This window comes from Anopheles gambiae, chromosome 3 (genome assembly GCF_943734735.2).
Source record: "Anopheles gambiae chromosome 3, idAnoGambNW_F1_1, whole genome shotgun sequence".
Classification (NCBI taxonomy): domain Eukaryota; kingdom Metazoa; phylum Arthropoda; class Insecta; order Diptera; family Culicidae; genus Anopheles; species Anopheles gambiae.
The window spans coordinates 79,119,770-79,143,082 of record NC_064602.1 but is presented as its reverse complement, the minus strand read 5'-3'; the positions used below and the strand labels follow the sequence as shown (position 1 = coordinate 79,143,082).

The 23,313-nt window shown below is 48.8% G+C and overlaps 2 protein-coding genes across 2 annotated transcripts; both read right to left on the bottom strand.

The window, feature by feature from the left end:
- Window positions 1–760: 760 nt before the first annotated feature.
- On the bottom strand, window positions 761–6,229 carry LOC1270599 (cleavage and polyadenylation specificity factor subunit 1). Its single transcript, XM_061657249.1, has 5 exons — window positions 5,850–6,229; window positions 5,244–5,784; window positions 4,913–5,163; window positions 4,215–4,396; window positions 761–4,144 (listed from the first exon to the last, which is right to left on the bottom strand). The coding sequence occupies exons 1-5, from the start codon at window positions 6,016–6,018 to the stop codon at window positions 929–931; spliced, it is 4,359 nt and encodes a 1,452-aa protein (XP_061513233.1). The 5' UTR covers window positions 6,019–6,229; the 3' UTR covers window positions 761–928.
- Window positions 6,230–17,219: 10,990 nt separating this feature from the next.
- Window positions 17,220–23,039, bottom strand: LOC133392971 (uncharacterized). The gene has a single exon (XM_061655636.1). It carries the CDS (start codon window positions 19,802–19,804, stop codon window positions 18,164–18,166), a length of 1,641 nt encoding a protein of 546 aa, XP_061511620.1. The 5' UTR covers window positions 19,805–23,039; the 3' UTR covers window positions 17,220–18,163.
- Window positions 23,040–23,313: the final 274 nt, after the last annotated feature.

Below are 23,313 nucleotides of genomic sequence, written 5' to 3'. Positions count from 1 at the left end.
CGCCACAGAGAATGAGTTAGCTTGATCGCAAAGGAATAGTAAATGGAAGTGTACAGTGTATTATTTTTTTATGAATCTTCAAAAAGTGAGTTAGAGATTCCAGGCTATAAGTTCACTCTTCTTACCCGATTCAATGTTGGTCCTGTTTTTGTTTGGTACTTTGTACTAAACGATTCTACAAAATTTGGTACTTGTTAGTTTTTCTCAATTCGCAAATATTAGCTATTAGAGAACCAAAGCCTACGAGTTAGGAATAAGATAGGAACGATTAAATTGGCATAATTTCGGAGCATTTCAAAGCATTTAGTTTTGTTATGACACGTTACTGTCCGACAGCAAAGATAACAAGTCATTGCTTCTATTGCTTTGTAGAAAGCTGTGAAACATGTTATCAGTTACATCATGCGTATGTGTTATCAAGAAAAAAAACATCATGTATTCCCTCCCGCAGGGAAGGTTTGCGTAGATGTACGACCTGGATCAATCGACAAAAAGGCTACTCTTTAATGTTAATGTTTTAATGAGCACGTTTAAAGCAGTGGTGATAGTGCTGTGGCGAAAACAAATTTAATGATTAGATAACATACCGAAAAAAGACGTCACTGGCGTATGAGCGCCAAAGGTAGGTAGAACACACGAGGTAAGAATATGACGGCTTCATTACTTCACTCCTACTTTTCCAATTCAAGTTCTACTCTCGATCTTCTCTCTTCTTTTTTCTCAACTTCTGCCCCGCAGCAAGAATCTACAATTAAAACAGTTCAAATTACACTACTGGATGTTATTGTTTTCCTCCTTTTTCAATCGTGAATATCTTTCCACCTTGTCTTACACTACCTAGACTTACGCTATTTTGCAATAAATGTTATCGACCAACTTTACAACACTCTGCGCTCCGTTTGCCGTTGCCTAATCCGACCCGATCTCTCTAGAGCGCATGCGTCACATGCTCGATCTCCATCAGATCGGCACAGATCTCCTCGATGCGTGTGCCGATCTTTTTCGCCACCTCGTGCTTCTCGTTCGCCGGCAGCTCGAGAAAGCTCCACACCAGATCGCCGTCCACGACGCACCGGCTCGGGTTGATGGGCAGCTTGCGCGTCTGCTTGATCGTGCGGTACGCCTTCGGGTTGAGCCCGCACGTGTGCGGGCTGTGCGTCAGCAGCACGTTCTGCAGCATGAACAGCCGGCGGTACGTTTTCTCCGGCAGCGGCAGCACAAACCCGATGCCGCCGTCGAGCGTCGCGAAGAACGTCGTGTGCTTGTTGTCATAGTTGAGCGTGCGCTTCATCACGTCCGTCTCGTGGAAGTCGCACTGCACCCGGAACATGCAGTTCACCTGCTGCCCGAGATGGTAGTCGCTCTTGCGCAGCAGTCGCTGCCCGCCGAACGATTCGCGCGACTCCGGCTGATACATGTAGGTGATCAGATTGCACTGGTCGTCCGACACGAGAAAGCCGAGGTTCGCGTTGTCCACCACGTACTCGACCTGGTACACGTTCAGCGGATGGTAGTCGCGCGACACCACGGACAGCGTCCGGTACTCCTCCTGGAAGCGCAACAGGCTCACCGATTTGTACACGTCCGCCACCAGTATGAGCGACTTGATCGAAACCATCTGGTGCACGAAGATGTTCGTGTCGATGAACGCGACGCCGACCAGATCGTCGTCCTTCATCTGCCACAGGTACACCTTCTGCCCGACGGCACCGACGAGAAAGCCGCACACGTGCGAAATCGCCGACACCGGGCCCTTCTGGTCCTTCACGATCACCTCCTTGAACTTGTGCTTGGTGAGCGGTTTGCCCGGCTCGGGCACCACCTCAATGATGTCGTACAGCAGCAGCCGGCCGCGCGACGTGATGTCCTCGCTGTAGTTAAAGTTCGTGCCGACCGCAATGTACTCCTTCAGCCCCGACCGGGCACCCTCGTACGTGAGGCTCACGTTCTTCAGCGCTATCACGTGCTCCCACTCCTCCAGATTGATCGACGTTTCGGGGACCACCTCCCAGGCGGCCGGTGTCACGAGCACCACCGAGAACCGGTGCCCCATCGGGTACAGGAACCGCTCGCCCTTGTTCTCCTCGGTCAGCTCCTTGTCCTCCCCGTTGAACCGGTAGTACTTGTTACATATCTCCTCCGCATCCATCACCACACAGTACACCTTGTTCTCGCGATGGTACACGATCTGCTTGGGCGAGCTGCGCAGCGGTATCTTGCGCACCGGCCAGACGGAATCGTACGACAGGTAGGTCGGAAAGATGGATATCTTCAGCTCGTACTGCTCGTCGAAGTAGAGGAACCCGTTCGGGCAGTTGACGTTGTTGAACGGCGCGAACGCTTTCATCACGGTGCGCGCGTACAGCCGGTGGGACCGCAGCTCCCCGTGCGCGGTCAGAAACAGGAAGTAGGGCTTCTCGCCGCACACCGCCACCCCCGCGTACCCGGACACGTTGGCAAAGTAGCGTATCATGGAAATGTTCTCGTACAGTACCTTCGTGGCGCGTGCCTGCTGCTGCTCGTTCGCCGCCTCCGTTGCGCCTGCACCGGACGGTTCCGGCTCCGTGCTGCCGGCCGCTGTCTTGCTATCGAGATTGGCGAACCGTGCCGGGACCGTCCGGAACACCGGACAGGTAACGCTGGTCGATAGCCGCTTGAAGCGCAACTTCAGGTGGCCCTTCGCGTACCGAAACACGCGATAAATCAGCAGATCGTGCTCGAGCCGTATGAAGAGCAGCGGGCGGGATCCGTAACTCCCCAGCGCCACCATCAGTATCTCCTTCGGCAGCAGCGAGGCGGACACGCCGAAGCTCGCCCCAAACGCACTGCTAGCGTCCTCCTGCGACGCGCTCTTGCCCATCGGCAGCGGCACAAACTCCATCGAATCGGACAGCACCTTGTTGCCGTTGCCGACGTTCGTGATCAGGTAGACCAGCTTCAGGTCGGGCATGGAGTAAATCTCCAGCGTGCCGTTGTCGCGCGCCGCAAACAGCCAGTACGTCGGCTTCACCTGCTGCATGTACTTCATCCAGAAGTCGGCGCTGCCCCCGCTCTTGCCCGCGATCGCCATATCCGCCATCGAGGTCATCTTGAACGAGCGGCCCGACTCGCCGTACAGCAGGTCCTCCTCGTCCTCGATCTTCATGTGCGGCTCCGGCTTCATCGACCCAAACCCGCTCGAGTACGCGGACGCGGCGCCGCCCCTGCTGAGATCGTACACGTCTTCGATCTTTTTCGTGAACAGCCCGGACACGTCCCGGTACGCACTGATCGCGACCACGGCCGGCGTCGGGCTGATCGTGTTCTTGTTCACCGCCAGCCGGGGTGTGCCCTTGCCCTCGCGCAGCGCGAGCGTAATCACGCGCCCCTCGGACGACCGCACGCACACGTACGGATCGACGATCGCGACGGACGCGAGCGGGCAGCCGAGATCGATCGGTATGTTCTGCAGCAGCCGGGTGCCCTGCAGCAGCCGGATCGATTTCGTCGTCACCTGCACGATGAACCGGTTCGTGCCGATGTTGCCCACGTGGATCGTGGGCACCGTCGTCGCGAAGCCCGTGTTTTCGATCTCGTTGATCTCCTCGCCCGTCTGCAGCACCATCGTGCCGCCCTCCTGCGACAGTATCATGAACGCGTGGGTCGAGGGGCCGTCCTCCGCCCTGCGCGCCACCGCCTCATCGAACACCGTCCACACGTCCACACAGCCGGACAGGCCGAAGCTGGTGATGACCTGCGGTTTGATCGAGCTCTGCAGCACACACAGGGCGCCGTTCTTGCCGTGCCCGCTCGACGTCACCACCTCGATGTCGAGCTTGTTCTGCACGATCTGCACGTCGGGCTGGTTTTCTGCATCCTCCTCGGCCACCCGCTCGCCGACCGCCATGTGCGCGATCGGGCCAATGTTCAGCACATTGTCGCACACCTCGAAAATGTAGCTCGTCAGCTGCACGGACGTTTTGTACCCGCTGCCGTACACCTCGAGCTCTTCCTCCTCCAGCCGCGGTCGCTTCGGCTCCTTCTCGACCGCCCCACTGTCGTCGATCGTGATCACCAAGCTTTCGTCCTTCTCTTTGAAGCGAAGCAGCAGCGAGTTCCCGAGCCGGGAGCCAAGGAAAAGGTACTCATCCTCACACACACAGATCTAGGGTAACGGAGAGAAATTGATTTGTTAAATTATATGAGCATTTTCGCAAAACAAAACGAACACCTACACAACTCGTCAGCACACTGGCGGCGGCCTTGTTGAAATGAAAGTTTCGCACACTGCGCATCGAGTCGGCACAGAGCGTCAGCACGTACAGCTCGCCGCCCTTGAGCGAGAGGACAAGCTTTTCCGGCTCAATGAAGCAAACCTGCGCCGCATCCAGGCTGATCCGCACACCGTCCTGTGGTTCTGTTCAACGTAAAATGCTATTAATATCGCGTAAAAGTCTTTCGGCTGTCTTCTAGTGATGGGAAAATGAAGATTCGTTGGAAACGATTCCGGCTAGCTCCGAAGTTTTTTGGATTCGATCTGATTCGGTCAGGAATCAGTTTCCCGAATCGATTTCGAAATTGGTTCCGTTATCGATTTCTGAATTGTTTCCGTTATCGATTCCGGAAATGGTTCCGGAATCGATTCCGGAACTGGTGCCGGAATCGATTCCGGAATTGGTTCCGTTATCGATTCCAGAATTGGCTCCGGAATTGAAATCGGCTCCGGCTTCGGAATTAGCTCCAAAATCAGAATTGATTCCGATTCCAGAGCCGATTCCGTCTCCGGAATCGGTTCCGACGTTGACACCGGAATCAACTCCGAAATCAACTCCGGAATCAGAATCGGTTCCAGGTTCCGGAATTGATTTCGAACACGGAATCGGGTAGGTCCGATTCCGGGCTCCCACCACAACTGTCTTCCTCCTGTACTTACTCAATGGGAAGCTTGTGCTATGATCGGCACTACTATTCAAGCTAACACCGTACGGTGGGACGCTCTGGTTGAGGTAGATCAGCGAGTTGACGCACATCACCAAACACCCCCCGATCGGTTTGTTGATCGGGATCGCCTGTATGCAATCGAACGGCAGGCTGTTTACCGTCCAAATGACCGGATGCACACGCTGCTGAATGTTTAGCGACAATGCCACCATCGTGCACGTATCGGAACGAACAGCAATACGACTGCAAGTTGGAAAGAGAAAGAGCAATCAATCGTACGCTTCAGGTGAAGAACTTTCCCTCCAAGTGACTGCACAACCTACCCCGGAAACGTTCGTACTGGCTCGTACAGTATCAGCAGCGTCGGCTCGTAGTACCCGTGCAGGAACTGTATATCGATCACGTTGTCAATCTTCTCGTCCAGATCCTTCAGCTCGATGATGTACGACGCCAGAATGGGCGTCTTGGCTACCAGCTGCATCGGCGCCTTCTTGATCGGCTTCACGTCCTGCAGCTCGATCTCGTCCAGCGAGCTGTCCTTGCGGAACGGCAGCACCACCAGCTTGCGCCCGTACACCAGCATCACCGCGCACCGGTTGTCCGGATCGACGCGCACCATCGGTATGTGGTAGTGGCCCGTCCAGCCACCGCGGATGTCCTCATCCTCGAAGTAGTGCAGCGACAGCGTCTTGAGATCGAAGTTGTCCGGATCGAACTGTACCACCGAGAGCTTCGCGTCCGGAAAGCTGATGAGCAGCGCGTCCCGCAGCGAACCGGCCAGCGATACCGATTGCATCGATTTGATGTTACCATTCAGCCGGTACGATGCCACACATTCCAGCTTCATGTTCGGGGGTCGTGCCGCTGCAAAGAAAGAGGGTTTAGCACACAAGACGCGATGCAATCCAATGCATGAGCCGCGAGCTTACCAGTGTACTTGTCCCGCGTGGCCGGATCCGCGTCCGGGATGACGCGGTACACCTTGAGCACGTTGGCACCGCCGGTAACGAGCGATTTTTCATTGTGGTTGAAGAAATGGCACGTAAGCGAAAACTCGACCGCCGTCGCTTCGTGCGGCTGCTTGCACAGGGAAAACATTGCCGTTGCCGGCGCTATGCGAACTGAAAGAACCTCAGGCCAAACTCAATTGTGGTGCAATTTCCTTCACTGATTCCCCCTACACTTATATCATTCCGGGAAAGCCGGAAAAACTACACTATTTTGCTGTTTTTGTACGTGAATGGACGCAAAAATGTTGCCCGCTGGTACGGAAAACAACAATAGCCGGCGTGTATGTTTGACAGTTGTTGGTGTGTTGAAGGGGGGGACTTCATGGCATCCCTTCAGAAACGGCGGGCTTTTTGCAATGCGCTGCTTTTATGGCACATTGCACGAAATTGCTCGATCGCGTGGATGACACGTTTGAAATGAACGTTGCGGGGTTGCTTTGAATTGTTATTCGGTGCGTCCCGAATTACCGGTTTTTTGTTGAATGTACTAACGTTGAGTAAATCTGATTCAGTTTCATGAATCTGAATGAATCTGTAGAATGATTTAATTAATCTGAATCTAAGTTGGAAAATTCTTCAACCTAACCTCTGTAAATGTAGCTAAATCTCACTTCACACTTGGGGTCACACAGAAAACACGTTTTGCTTTTTCGGTTTTCAAGTGGCAATTGAGCCGGTTTATTTCTACGATTTGACATAACAACTGTCACCGGGTTGCATCACTTCGCTTCACTCTCAGCTGTCAGAGGTTGACGTTTGGGCGCGAAATTTATAATTTTCTACAGCTCGGCCATCCTGACATTTAATTGGCCTCAATTAACTTTCGCCTAAGTCGGAAGCAGGATCTGTTTCTTGCGAGATCCACTTTCTCAATTTGTCAGCTTCTAGTACGCCGTCGTACGGAATTTGAGTGTGCTGTATACCGTCAATGTCCCTTACTACATATCTATCGTTGGGCAACCGCTTATGAATTATGTAAGGTCCCTTGTACCTAGCTATCAGTTTCTTATTTACATTAGTGCTGTTGTCGACATTGCGGATGACTACAAGATCTCCTACTTGAAACTCAATTGCTGGGCGATGTTTTTTACTAAATTGTTCCTCATTGATTATTTGTGATTGAATAATGTTATCTGACGCAGTTTGTCGTATGCTAACTAGATTTGCCTGTACCTGGGTCGACTTTTCTTTGAGAAATTCTGTTAATTCATCAACTTGGGGACCACGTTGGTCCGTTCCAAACAGTAGCATTGAAGGGGTAAAACATGTTGAAGAATGTACTGTGTTGTTCAACGCGAATTCCAACGCACGAAGTTTAGTGCTCCAATCTGAGTGATCGTATGGGTCAGTCGTTTTGCTAAGCATGGGTCGTAATACTCGATTCACTCTTTCCACCTGGCCATTGGCTTGTGGTGATGAAGTGGCCGTTAAAATATGGGTAACGCCACGACTCGACAAAAATTTGGTAAATTCGTTCGATGTGAAACATGTCCCTCTATCGCTAATGATTCGTCTTGGCCGGCTATAGTATGAGAAGTACTGCTCCAGAGCACTACATGCGCTCTTGCTGCTAGTTGATGTTGCTGCATAAAGCTTTGTAAATTTAGTAAATGCATCTATCACAACTAAAATATACTTTTTCTGCGATGCGATTGATGGTAAAGGGCCCAAGTGATCAATATGTACAGTGTCGAAAGGAAGTTGAACTTTTGGTATGCTATGGAGATTTCGCTGGTCTTTACGTGCAGGTGCAGAATAGATTAAACATTTCAAACAGTTTCGTACAAAATTTTCAACGCGTGCCTTCATTGTAGGGAACCAATATTGTCTACTAATTGAAGTACAACACTTGTCTACGCCTAAATGACCCATTTTTTCATGAATACTGCGAATGACGTTATTGATCATTTCTTTTGGTACCAGTAATTGCAATTTATCCTGGGAAGGTTGCCTGTACACTACATTATCTTTTATCAAATAACCATCAATTGAATTCGCTTTTATTTTTTCCTTCAGCTCTGATATGTATGAATCACGAGACTGAGCGATCTGTAACTGCAAGTCAATATCTTTGTCATCGACTACTATCGCTACCTGTTTACGACTTAGCGCGTCGACATGGCTCATCGAACTACCTGGTCTATGTGTTATTGAATAATCGTAGTTCTCCAAGAACAACGACCAGCGAGCAATTTTTGCCGAAGTGTTTCGATTTTTTAGAGTCTCTACTAAGGAGTTACAATCGGTGACAATTTTCAATGGTATTCCATGAACATAGGCATGAAAACGTTTCAAAGCATAAATGATGGACAATGTTTCCAACTCATAACTATGCAATTTTGCCTCGTCTGAAGATGCTGTTTTCGAAAAGTAGGCAACTGGATGAAGTTTTCCATCTTCTTGCCTCTGTAATAGAACTGAGCCAAAGCCTATCGCACAAGCATCACAGTGCAGTTCTGTTTCTCTTGCAGGATCGTATACAGATAATAAAGGTGCTTCAACCAATTTTTTCTTCAGAGTTTCAAAAGCTGTAACACATTGATTATCGAAGACGAAGGTAACTTTGTCTTTCAACAAATTGGTTAAAGGTTTGGCTAGTATAGAAAAGGATGGGACAAAACGACGGAAAAAGGAAAATAACCCTATGCACTGCTGCAATTGCTTCTTGTTTTGTGGCTGTGGGTAATTAGTTATTGCTTTTATATGATGATCGCTGGGGCGTATACCAGCAGCATTTGCACGATAGCCTAGGTAGTCCAATTCTTCATGCGCAAACTTACACTTATCCAAACGCAATTCCAATCCATTTTTCCGCAATGTATATAAAACTTCTTTAATGATATCAAGATGTTCATAAAAATCAACTGATGCTATAATGATATCATCAATATATACGACCAGCTTACCCTTTTCAATGAAATCTCTCAACACGTTGTTTATAAACCTTTGAAATTCGGCCGGCGCGTTTTTCAGCCCGAATGGCATACGTAGGTATTCGTATTGCCCGTCAGGCGTGACAAAAGCTGTATACTTGATCGAATTTTCATCCATTTTAACCTGATGAAAACCACTTTTCAAATCAAGTAACGTAAAATAATTCTTGTTCCCTAAATGCTCGAGGCACGTTTCGATCAGTGGCAAAGGATAGTTATCACGGATTGTGATTTTGTTTAAAGGCCTGTAGTCTACACACTTTCGGATTTCTCCGTTCTTTTTTCTCACCAGCACAAGGGGCGAGGCGTAGGGTGAATTACTAGGGCGGATTATATTCTTTTCGAGTAAATTTTTAACAATCTCTCTCACTTGGTTCCGTTCGGCGTAAGACAACCGTCTCGGTTTGGAAAATATTGGAGTATCGTGCATTAAGCTAATTTTCATACCATACTCCGGTGGAATAATTTTCTCTGAAGGAAACTTGCAGTAACATTCTTCAACAGTTCTAGCTACTAACGAGATTTGTTCATCAAGGAGATCTTTACCTATGTCAAATAAAGTGTCATTATCAGACGAAGTATCAATAGCGCACAATTGTAAGAATGTATTGATTGTGCCCTCATCTTGAGGAGAGGTCAATAATTTAGTCGACAATTTTTTACCTACTTGTACATCGCCTCCTAGCTCTTTTAGAATGCCTAGATCGCGAAGTTTCTCTGCCACGTGTGTTTTCAGGGGAGGTATTATGGAACTCAATTTATGGTTTAATAATGTGCTTTTATCATAAATTTGATGTTGCAATATAGCTAGAGTAATTTTCAATTTTGGCATAACATCTCTACCTACAATAATGGGCCATGACATACAGTTTTTAGGCAAAATAATAAATTCATGTTTTATTTCATTTTTCCGATACTTGATTCGGCAATTAATTCGTCCCAGTGACAGTAACGCACTATTTCCTAAACCGCAGTATCCCGAATTTTCCGGTTTTTGTAAGAGGCTTATGGGCACCAAATTTTCATTTATAAAGCTTCTGGGGCTCCCTGAATCGAAAAGAGAAAACACACGTGGAAGAAAACTATTCGGCCCACTTAATTCTACAAACGTCACACATACCTCCTGCATGGCTGGAATTTGTTGTAAATAACCCGTTTCCATATCCATTGAATGCACCGCAGCGGCTGGTACGTTGTTACGGTTCGGACATTCGCGATGTGAATGTCCCGTCTTCGAACACCGGAAACACGATCCATGAGGACGTTGGGGTCGTTGGCATTGGCTTTGATAATGCCCTTGTTGCAGACAATTGTAGCACTTCACGTGCTCGATGTTCATGGGTACGTCGCGAGTAGATCGTCTGTCCTTGGGTGCAGATGTTGACGGCTGGTGACGTGTCCGCATCTCTTCATATCTTTTCAGCAAGGGTAGGAGATCATCCATCTGACGAGCAGCATAACGCATAGCGGCGGTGTTGACCGGATCATTTATTCCTTCGATTATGATGTCAACAAGCTCACCCTCGGGAATTTTCGCTTTCCTGGCAATATTCTTCATGTCAATGAAGTATGTTATGGTCGATTCGGAGGCAGAAAGGCGGCGACTGCGTAGCTCGTGATAAACACTTTCAACGGAATATGTTTGTTGAAATGTTTCGATGAGTGTTTGCTTCAGAGCATTATATTCTAATAAACCTGAAGCTCGAGCTAATACTTGAGCTGTCCCGGAAAGCAGTCGAAGCGTTATCACCAGTTTTTGCTTTAAGTCGATGCTGAACAATTGAAAGACTCTTTCTAATTCCTCGAACCACATAGAGATGTCAACGCCATTTTGTCCGCTAAACGACGGAACCAAGCTTTCAATCGTCGTAAGGTTGGGAAGGTTTTTCTCAGCATTACTCTGCAGCTTCATCTCCGAAACTTCCTTCTGCAAGGTCAGCAGTTTCTTCTCCAACTCCAGCTGATCAATTTTCTTCTGAACGGCACAGCTATTACCGGAACATTCTTCAGCAGTGTCCAACAGTGTGCCTTCCATTTTGTTTTCCTTTGCTTGCTCCGGCATCACGGCGTCATACAGACTCCGGATTTGGTTAATTGTAGCGTTGGCAGGACAATCTACGCCAGCATCCGATAAAACACACACCATTTGGTCCTTTGTAGGCATTTTCGTGAGTAAATCCCACTTCTGAGGTTGTAAATGTAGCTAAATCTCACTTCACACTTGGGGTCACACAGAAAACACGTTTTGCTTTTTCGGTTTTCAAGTGGCAATTGAGCCGGTTTATTTCTACGATTTGACATAACAACTGTCACCGGGTTGCATCACTTCGCTTCACTCTCAGCTGTCAGAGGTTGACGTTTGGGCGCGAAATTTATAATTTTCTACACCTCGAAAGATTCATGAATCTCAAAAGATTCTTATATCTCGAAAGATTAACAATATCTAGGGATTAATGGACCTCTAAAAATTTTAAAGCTTGATTCTTCTTCTTGGTGTAACAACCTACGTGGTCATGTCAGCCTATACAGTCTTTCGAGTCGAGTCTTTCTTGGATAGTACCACGCAGCTGGATAGTCTGTTTAGATACGGAGAGACGGCCCATGCAAGGCTTGAACCCACAACGGGCAAGTTTTCAGTGGGATTGGCCAATCTCAATATTTTGGAAATCATACATCTCTACAGATTCTTGAATCCCTGAAGATAAATGAATTTTAATGGATTTATGAATCTTATAGATTCATGAATATTTAGAGATTTATGAATCCTTGGAGATTCATGAATAATTAGAGATTTATGAAATGAAAAATTTTAAAACACATTTTGATAGTTTTTTTACGATAAGCACCGAACATTCTTTGCAATATCTATTTAAGCTAAACGATTGTAATGATTTTATGATGAACATGTGTGTTATTGATGTGCAAAATTAGGCTATTAAAAAAAATTAGCTGTTTTCGGTTGTACAAATAGTAATTATTGGTGCAATGAAGGAAATCACATGCTCCACATTAAATACTACAAACATTTTTTTCATAATTGAGTAATCAAGCAAAACATTACTATACAAAAAACTTTACCCAATTATGCATCAATTTTCTATCCTGAAGATGATTTCAATTTTGACTTCAAATCGTTTTTTTTCTCTAAAATCTCGTAACCCAATATCGAGGCAAAAACAGTTCATGCGTTGCAAATGATCATCCGTGATTTATTTGTTTATTTATTTACAGAAAACCACAGCGAATTAATTTCCCACAATCCAACCCACGAACGGGTGGCAGGATGAGTCATCCGAGAACAACACAGTCCAAAGGGGGGGGGGAGGGTTTGTAACGAAACAAGTAATTTCCTTACCACTCCAAATTCATTTTTAAACTCTCTCCGATACTTACCCCTGCTAGCACTCGTCATCACGTCTTCGCATTACATGTGATATATTTTTCGGGATAAAATTGAAGACAAAAAAGGAAGATAAAAGCGTAATATTTTTTTCGATTAGCAGCAAATTGCGGGTTTCCCCCGGTTTGCAAATATATATTAAAACATTCCTTTTCAAACGGTTTCCTTCCCGCTCCGATTTTCCCACTTTCTTTATATATATATAATTGGCATTGGTTGTACAAATACCTGCTATAATAATAGTAATAGTGTGATCATTTCAATGTCGCAGTTGATCTGTCTGTGTGCGGGTGCGTGTGCCTCGGTCGGCACCCTCCCTCATCGGCACACTTGTGTCGTAACACAGCGCACCCGTCATTAATATGTACACAAAGTAAATTCATATTCATCATCATCCTCATTCTTATCGTCCTCGGGCCGTATCTCGCTCTCTCTAATCATAAAACAAACAATCGGAAGGGGATGGGGCGGCTTCACTAGCACATTACCACTAATATAGATATATACTTTTCTTCTTCTTTTTTTTCTTTTTTTTCTATTTTCTCTGTGTTGTGTTAAAAAATAGCAATAACTCGATTTTCATTCCCACCCCACGACAAACTATTAGCACCTTCTTATCTCTCTCGCTCCACAATAACGGGTTTTGATATCGCGCGGGGTCCTCATTTTTTATCATTTTCGTTCGCTCCTTCTCTTCCTCTCTCTCTCTCTCTCTTCCCTTCTCACTTAACTCACTAGTAGCTGGCTAGAATATGTATGTTGCGTCGTGTGCATATGTATGTTTCGCATACTTTTGCTATCGATTTAACGCAAATGTTTGAATGTATATTTGCTTAACCTACTCCTCACACTCCTTCTCCTTAGCTCACCCCTCAACGAATTGTGTGTTATTATTATTTAGGTTTAATATATTATTCGTATCGCTTTATGTATGTTTTAGTTGTTTTTTTTTTACTTTTAATGTTTGGAAAACTAAACGCGCAACGCTTTAACGCTTACTAAACCAATCTCTTTCCAAAAGCAAATCAAACTGCCTTCAATACTTCTCTCTAGTGGATCAGTTTTAAATTGCTTCCTGTGTTTCCTCCTTTAATCAATCCTTTTATGATGGTTTAATTTTTGTTTTACATTTTTTTTAGTTCATTTTGTCCACAATTACTTTACAACCTGCTTCCTGTATGTCCCACTGTATGTAATCGCTCCCTCTCCTATCAGAATCTTATATGGAAAAATAAAATTAATAACAGTAAAGAGAAAAAAAACACGGAAGATAAATATAAATATACAACTCCTAGAACAGAGTCAGCTCGCACGCAACACCTAAGCAATAAAAACGGGATGGGGATGTGAAATAAGTGTAAATATGCGCATTTAAAGCAACTAAATATGTGATTGTAACAAAACACCTTCCCCCGTGCTTCGTAATGCAGGCAAAAGATCAAATCCGGTTGAAATCTATTTTTCGCTTTTTTTCGCTTTCTTTTTGAGCAGGAGGAGGACGCAACGCAACGCAACCGGGGGGTGGCCAAATAATAGTAAGTTCATAATTCACAAAAAAAAAAAAAACAAAACAGACAAGCACCTACAACTCTTACTACTTAAAATGGGGGTTGTTGTTAAGCTTTTTGTCTGATATAAACGGAAGGGGGTGTTGGTGGTGTGCATCTATTTTCCTCTTTCTTGTCTTTCAAAGCACACCTGCACGACAAAACCCGCCGAAACGGTTATGAAGCTTCACGTCATAGCTGTGCTTCTTGTTTTTTTTTTGCGCGCGCTGTTTGTTTTCACTGCGCCGTTACACTGTCCTGTTTTTTCCCCTAATGCCAAGACACGATTGCACGTTTAATTATGAGAAGTAGTAGAAGTAGCAGCAGCAGCAGTAGGGGAAGGCCCACAACACACCGCCCGAGCGGGGCATGGGTTACGGCGGAGTAGAGTCGGTTTTATGATGAGTTGCATAAACCAAAAATAAGCAGGAAAACCCATACCCCACACAGAGGAGGATGAGTTGGGGGGGTAAGGGGGGCTTGTTAGGTTAAGTGGCATGTTGGGCCGGTGGTGGGCCACTATGTGCACTCACTCGCGCCCTCTATCACAGCAGCAGCAGCAACAACGTAAACGCGGAACACATTTTTTCAAATCCTTCGGCGCTTTGGGCCGGTTGGTGAGAAATGGTGTTACCGCCACCGCGTAGCAACATTGCGCAATAGAAAGGCATTCGTGGTGGTGGTGATGGTGAGCTTTGCTTGGTGGGAAGGGAAATGGGGATCCAAAACCGGGGCAAAATAGTCCCCCTTTTCGCTATGATTGTCAGCGCAAAACACGATCGATCGCGTGCGCGCCTGTGATTGAATAAAGTTTACCGAATCGAACACTGTTACGGAATCATATTCCTCGCGTATAATCGAGTGGGAGAGAGAGAGAGATAAGGGTGGAAAGTGGAGGGTAAATCCAATCCATTAACTCTCCCACTTAAGTGCGAAAAACACAAACACAAAAAAAAAAAAAACATGTGTCTTATGCTACAGCTGGTGGTGCTGCAATTATAAGGGTTTTTGGAGTGTACCTACAAGTGCACACACACACACATTTATGTAAACTTTCACTTTTGCAGCACTGCAACCCGACCACCCCCACCAACAGGGGGGGGGAGAAACCAAAAAAAAAAGTGCGAAATTTCCTATCACAATCCATTTCGACAAAGTGACACGTACACGAACACACACACACACACACACATCTCCATCTCCGTCAATGAAGGGTGGGGTAGGTTTGGTAAGGTAAGGCCACAGCTGAGAAAAACTGAGCGAGGCCAGCCCCAAGCAGAGAGTTCATTGACTCCCGCGCGATCGGTTCGAATGCAGTGGGGATGGGAGGGGGGGTCGGTTATACACGATCGCCACCTTCGCCACTGATTGCGGCAAATTATTGGCCTCCCACCAGACCTTCTTCTTGCGTGGCTTGCGGAGAGCTTCTTTGCCCTTTTTGTGTGAGAAGAAAGAAAGAGAGAAAAAAAGCCGTTTATTGTACGGAAATTTGAATTGATTCGAAATGAAGTTAGCAATCTGTTTGTCGTTTTGTGCTGCAAATCTAAAAAGAAACAGCTAAACGATTGTAAACCTTCGCAAGGGAGTGGTTTTTTTTATGTTTTTATAAATAAAAGAAAAAGGAATAATTGTTCGATTATTACAATAAATTGAAAAGGTTTACGGCATTGAATTTAATTAAAATTCCTATCACTGACAATTCCAACGCAATTCCTGTTGGCAAAGAAAACAACACAATACGAAAATCTCCTATCGCACCAACCACATAACCACATCCAATTGGAAATTCAAATTCATGCGATTTACAGCGCACTATCAATAGTACTTTCGAAAGAAAAAAAACCTGCAATAAAAAAGGTACAATCACTTTTCGTGTCTGTCCCTCTTTCCCTAGCGCAGAAAAAGCGGCTGCAAAAAAAATAATAAAAAGAAGAAACCATCACACACTGCTATACTAATCAAGTTCCATTTGAATGATTTGCTTTGCGAAAGTGACCATCATCATACACATAACACACAAAAAAAGTCTAATCTCCAACACACACACACATACATAACATCCCACTGCTGTCTCTCTCTCTCTCTCTCTCTCTCTCTCTCTCTCTCTCTCTCTCTCTCTCTCTCTCTCTCTCTCTCTCTCTCTCTCTCTCTCTCTCTCTCTCTATCGCTCTCTTTCTGTGTCCTATCATCTTCACTACAGCTGCCAAATGGCATGTAATTTGCTCACCCCGTAAACGGAAACAACTTTCAAAAACCCACCCATCCCCCCCGCGCCTCTTCAATCCGCCCCAGCTATTGGGCCAGTTGTAAATATCGAATCGATCATCTCACACCGTGCCAAACGTAGAAAGGGATGGGGAAGAAGAGGGGGGGGAGTGGATCGCATCTCTTCTGCATATTATGCGCCGTACACGATTGACGTATACTGCTGCGCGCCCGCTGGTTTTTCGGTGAAGGGTGCAACAAAACGCCAAATGTACTTTCATCTCTTCACGTCGTCACCTGGGCAACCGGGCGGGGTGACCTCTGGTTTGGCGTACAAATGCACGTCGTGGTACCACAGTGGACACACCACACCGGTGCGGTACACAAATATATATCGCATCTTCATCTTGGTTTCCCACCCGCTACCACCCCGCCATGAAGCATTAGAAAATGCATCGTACCACCAACTCACCGTAAACCGTGAGAAGGACGGCTCTGTACGTGTGTGTGTGTACAAAAAAAAGAGAAAATGCATTATTGCAGCGACGACCCTCACACGTTGTCTTTGTGTCTGCGCGCAAACCACCCAACCTAACAACTGCGGGGTGGGGGGAGGTGCCGTGTGTTAGGATTTTTCGGTGCCCTTCTCTTTTTGCACGCCCCCCCCCCTCCCTTCTCCCCCTTCTACCTCTTTTTTCCCTATTGGTATTTGTGCAAACACAGGTTTAGCGCAACGCTTTAACGCAACAGCGTCTTTCCCGCCCGCGGAACGGGGGGTGGTGGTGGTGGTGCAAGGCCTACTTTGCGTGTGGCGCTTCTCAATCGCGCTCTCTCTCTCTGTATTTCCTTTCGTTCCGTTGGACGCATCATTATGCTGGGTGGGAATGCCGTAAACGAAGCAAGGAACGTGAAAAGCAGAGCCTCCGATTGATGGGGCAATGGGCACAAACACAGACAGAGGCGGCAGCAGCAGCCGCTAAACCAATTCAGCCTCCTTTCCTCTCCCCTCCAATACGGGAGCAGGAAAAGAGCGGAGCTACTTATGCTTTAAGCGCACGCGAGCGCCCCTTTACTACCGATCGCCCGGGCTACACACATACGCCCGGCTGCTGCCTGCTCGCTCGCTTGCGCGATCTTCAACCTAGACACGATCGCGAACCACACACCGCAGCGTCCACTTACTCTTGGCGCTGCTTTTTCATCCTTTCTCTTCTATGCAATATATTTCCTTTTCCCTCTGCTCTGCCCCATCTTTCTAGGGAGAGATGTAAAGATGATACGCGCGTCACGCGCATTGAACCAGAGAGGGAGGGGCTGCTAACAGGCCCTTCTTCTTCTTGCTCTTCTAAAGCTTCTCACACTGACCGGGAGGGGGTAGTGAAGGGGTGAGTTTTATGGTTCTCTTCTCTTCCTTTCTTCTTCTAAGCTCAATTCGCTAATGATCGTGATGTTCGATGCAAAGTACCGTTTTGCCACCCGGGTGGGGGGTGGTACAAACCGATCAACTCTAACCCCCCGCCACCCCTATTTTACGCCCCACCATACTCCTTTTATCCATCATTTTTACGTGTGTGTGTGTGTGTGTGTCTGTGTGTGAAGGTATTAAAAAGGGTCAAAAGAGGAAACCGCGGATAAGGCGATTGGGAGCTAAACTAACTGCTGCTGCTGCTACCATCGGGTCTGCTCTTTCTCTGCCACGGTCAGTGGCTTTTCCCACACCCCACGAGCACAGTAGAGGGAGGGGAAGGGTGGGTTTTGAAATTCGAAACTCGAGAGCCTAACCTAACCGATAAATAGTTTGATTTGTGAATGTGGAAATGGAAAATGGGAGCTGCTGCTGCTGCTGCTTCCGTTACTTCTCAAAGACTACTTCTATGTAAGAGGCACTACCCGCGCGCACAAACACTCATTCAACCCTACCATTACCCGTTTACTGCCCCTCACGCTGCTGTAAAAAAAGGAGAAAACATTCGATTTTTTCACATTTTTACGCTGACATCCCATTTTGTTCCCCTCCCCAGCGACTTAGGTTAGATATTCTACTATCACGTCCGTTTTTTTTTTTGCTTTTGCTTTTGCTCTATCTGTCTGCAAACAAACCTCCCTCTCTCCCTGTCCACGCACGCACGCCGCACGCACCAGCATTAGTTACACCGTCATCGTCAGGTAGCCGCGCTGGCCGTGATGCTGCAGCTGGCTGGTCAGCAGGGAGCCGCCCGCATCCGGCCGGGCGTCCTTCTGCGCCTGGGCCGCACAGAACACGTCCGGCGTCGAGACGGAGCGGGACAGGTTGCCGAAGCTAAAAATCGAAACCAAAGACGTTATCCGGTCGATGCTCTCGACCGACGGGGCTGGAGCTGGGGCGGCCGCGTCCGTTTCCTCCGGGTGCTGCTCCACTTCCGGCTCTTCCACTGCCAGTGGTGGTGAAGTGTTGCTGCTGCCGCCGCCGCTCGTGCTCAAATTTTCCGCCTCCAGCTGCTGGTTGACGCACGCGGACAGGGTTTCCGCATCGCCCGGGCAGATGGTTTCGTGCGGGGACGAGTAGAACTGTGGCTGGGGGCAGAGGGTCGGCGTTAGGGGACGCGGTTGCTGCTGCTGCTGGTTGTCGATCGTTTTGAGCCGCTTGGCGGACAGGAGCGGTATCGGGTGGATGCGGTCATCGTTCGTGGACTGCTGGTCGGGCAGCTCCACCGCCGACCGGTCCCAGTCGGACGAGCGGCGCCGTTTCGCGGGTACCGACGGGAACGCTTGCTGCTCGTCGTCCCCTTCCGTCCGGTGTCTTCGGCGCCGTCGCTCGTGCCGGGCCGTGCGCCGATCGTCCAGATCGAAGTAGCGCAGCGCACCCTTCGACCGGACGGCCGACTCGAGCTGCTTTCTGGCCAGTTCCGGCTGGTGGTCGGCCGCTTCCTGCTTCCGCCGGTGGCAGGACAGATCCTGGCAAGTGTTTTCCTCCTCCTCCTCTTCTTCGTCGTCCTCTTCCTGCTCTTCTTCTTCCTCATCGTGATGGTAGTGGAACGGGGACGCTGCCGCCGGCAGGAACGAAAAGGAACTGCCGATGTTCTCCTTGTTATCCTCGGGCGCACCGATCCAGGGCGCCAGCGCGGGCAGCAGGAACAGATGGGCGGCCACATCCTGGCACGTTGATGTTTGCTTCTCCTCCTCTTCCTCCTCCTCGTCCGGCTGCTCGTGCGTGTCTCCGGCGGGAGCTGCTGCTGCTGAGGGGGAACCATTGTTGCGGCACATGTTGAGCGGTTCCAGCGGGCCCAGGCTCCCGATCGTCGTAGGCAGAATGGTGGTGGTGGTGTTGGTGGTGTTGGTGGTGTCACAATCGTACGAAAGGGTCGTCGTGGCCCCGTCCTCCTCCTCCACCGGGTCCACTAACTCCTCCACGGGGCTGCATCGCGCTGCGAACAGTTGCTGCTGGTGCTGCTTCTCCTCCTCCTCTTCCAGCCCACTACTGCACTTGCTGTTGTTGTTGTTGTTGTTATTGCTACAGTCATCATCGCAGCCGCCGTCCTCAGCCGGGGAACCGTCGCAGTGCCCCGCCAGCAGGTAGGCCGCATTCTGCTGCTCCTGCATCAGCTGTTGATGATGGTGTTGCTGCTGCTGCTGCTGCTGCAGATAGTGACCGTGCACGATGTGGTACGCTTCCTCCATGAAGATGTACCGCGCCTTCTGCAGCACGGTCGCGACCAGCAGGTTCTTGTGGAGCGAGACGCCCCCGCGACAGACCCGCGATTGGGCGATCTTCGCCAGCGAGATGCCGATCAGCCGCTGGGCTTCCGCCATCGTTTCGATTTTGGACGCCGTCTTCGGTGCCGCTGCTATCGGGCGGCCACTGCTGCAGCCGTTGGCGGTGGGGTCAGTGTACGGGCCCGTCGCACCGCAGCGCACGGCAGACGACGGTGGCGGCGGCCGGTCCGGATGCTGCTGCTGCTGCTGCCGCTCGCTGTGTCTCGCCGTCCGAGACACAATCGACACCGGTGCTTGCTTGGTACGTATTTTGACCGCTTGGGGCAACCGCACGTCACAACGGGGGTAAAGATGGCGCTGGCAGCACGCGCCCGACTGCTTTGATTGATCGCTGCACTGTTAGCGGGCGCACACATGCACACACACGCACCAACACACGCACTGCTTTATACGATACGAGCTTTAACCTTCTTTTATCGTTGTGTATCGCACCGAAATTGCCGTTTGCCAAGGACGCAGTAAACGCGCCTAGCTGCCACTGTCGATCATTTAACACACACACGCACAGCCCGCACAGCAAAAACTGGTATTAATTCAAGGCCGCGCACACGCACGCACTAGCACACGATTCGTGTTAAACGGTTGCACTTAACAGATCAATTCCTTCTGCCTTTTGTTAGATTGCGTTATGCTTAATGCTTAATCATCACACAAACACAAACATGCACTGCTGCGATGGCTGTCGCTTAATTAGATGAACATTTCCACTCAGCAGGGGTATTGCCCGCCGTTTTGCCAAGACACACACGCTCGAAGAAGGAAGCAAACACGCTCCGACACGTTCATTAGCGACCCGCACTCACATCCAATTAATGGCCGCTCTTGATATATAATCCGATCTGCCCCGATGACGCACACACAATCTACTGGCGGCCGCACACAACAGATGACATTTGCGATCTGTCGATCACAAACACATTCCTTCTGCTTCTCTTGCTCACACACGCGCTCTCTCTTTCTCTGCCGCACGCCAAGCGATGCTGCGGTGTGCTTTGATAGTGTCGTGCAGCGCTGCTCCTCACACCAACACACACCGTCACACAACTGGACAAAAATCCACAAAATCGGAACCGCTACCACACACGCTTCACACACTCACGGCGCTCTCCCGCTCTCGCACTCTTCGCAGTGCGTACGTTGCACGGGGCCCAAGAAGCGCGTAATTATTATTCACCCCTTATTATCTCCTGTGTACGGCTTGCGCGCCACTCTCATTCATTCGTAATCTCCTTTCCCCGGCCGCTCACGGGCTCGCTCCTGCTCACACACACACTTGTACCGTAGCTGATCGCGTGCGCGCTCGCTCACTCTCGCACTCTCGCAACAAGTCATCGGTCACATTCATCAACGCAGATCAAGAGGGCGACGACGACGAATTACCACCAATCGAACAGCAGCGCGACGGATGAGGATGATGATGATGACGACGACGCCGATGATGATGATGATGATGGGGTGCTGTCGAATTGCCCGTCAAACACACACACAGTCGCACACATTTACACCGTCACGGATGGGATGATCTTTGGGGCGACCGTCTTTATTGATTGTGGGTCGTGCGCTATCTCGCTCTCGCACTAATTTATTCACCAACCGTCGTGTGTGTTGAGCTAATCAATTACCGACCGAGAGCAGGCAATGTGATTCGGGGCGTACAATTTAGTTGCGTTTGCAATTTCAATCACTTGATATTAACACAAATCGTTGATAAATGAACGTTTCTGTCAACAGCAATAATTCGTTACACTTTTTTAGAACGTATTTATGTGCACACCTTTACACCGTTTATCCGTTTTTATGGAAACTGATTTTTAAATTTCACTTTTCGATGCGTTTTTGCGAAATTAAATCCCATCCAGAAGCAAATGGTGCATCCACTTTCTTTAATTGCACCGAGCGCGCACTCAATCGCCAAGAGCGCTGCTTGCACAGAACAGCGCGACAAACGACCCGCCGACGCAAAACGCAAAGCGAAATTAAATGCTCCACAAATAAATCACACCAAAAAAAACCCCCCACCGGAATGGTGTGGTGTTACGGTCGCGAAGACACGTCACGTAGCGGAGAAGCAACCTTTGCTCGAAAAATTGCAACCACCGTCAGCACCGACACACCACCCTTTGCCGCTACACGGCACGACAAACGGTTTCGTTTTGTATATTTTACTACTGCTTCCTTTATGCCTTCCCCCACCACACCGCACAATCCCACTGACAGGCCTTTCACCTACACACACACACGACGACGACGACGACGATGAATGACTGCGGTCTGGTTGTTTCTCGGAGGGGGGTTGGTCACTCTCCACACACACACACACACACGTTCTGGCGCGTTTGCTCTGACTGGTGCGAACAGCAACAACGCGGAGCACCGTCTGCACGTGGTTCGAACGGTTCGGTTTCTGTTGCAAGACTGCGAGACTTTGATCCGTTTATCACGCGGAATACCCCCTGGGCGCGCGCGATTCGGTGCATGATGCCACACACAATCGCCGACGACGACGACGACGGTGACGGCGAGGACGCCGTTCGAAAGAAGAAGGAGCCAACACATCATCGTAACCGCTCCACCGCGTCCCCTCCCGTTGTACCCTTACTATCATCGTACGCTCTCTCTCGCTCTCTCTCTTACACATAAAAGTCGCGTGCTCACTCTCTTGCGGGCACCCTTCTTACACCCTTGCACGCACACTTCCGTTTAACACGCCGCTACAAAACAACAACAGCAGCAAGAGCAACAATAACACGGCCGCCGCCGACAACGACGATGAGCTTTGATGAGTGTGTGTTTTTGTTGTTGTTGTTGTTGTATGTTGTTTGTCTCCGCGAGAGAGTGCGCCCGTTCTCGCACTTCGCACGCTGTCTTTGGCTGGCGCTCTGCTTTTTGCACCATGCACACTGCTCCTCACGTGCTGACCGGGAGGCTGGGTGTGAGTGCCACTGAGTGTGTTGTGTGGCGAAGAGTGCGATAGAGAGCGCAAAAAAGAGAGAGAGGGCGATGAAGGGGAAATATCACTCTCTTCCGATCGGACGCACCGCCGTAAAAAAACGCATAACCGCACACGTTTTGTTTTGTTGCCGTTTTGGGCCGATATCGCACTCTCTCTCTGTCTCTCACACCGCGATGGACGGCGCACTCACTTGACTAACCTTTCCCAAATGAGCATACACGGTGCACAAACACCAACACACTTACACCCAGATTATTGTAAACCACACCGCGCGCGCTTTCTTGCTACGCTGTGTTGATTGTTTCTTCTTGCTCTTCTTACTCTACACTCTATTATTTTGTTGATAGATTATATGCACTCACGCGACGCGCGCCCACCGTCTCTCACTATCTCTTTCACACCTTTATTTCCTTCTCTCTTCTTCCGCTCATTGGATTTGGCTCTCGTTTTATGTGTGCCACCAGCAGCAAAAACACACACACGATAGCCAAACAAACACAGCCGCCGTCACCGCCACACATGACGTTTGCGATGACGCTTCACCCTTTTCCCTTCTTCCTCCAACACTCCTCTAGCGCTACCGATACGTCGT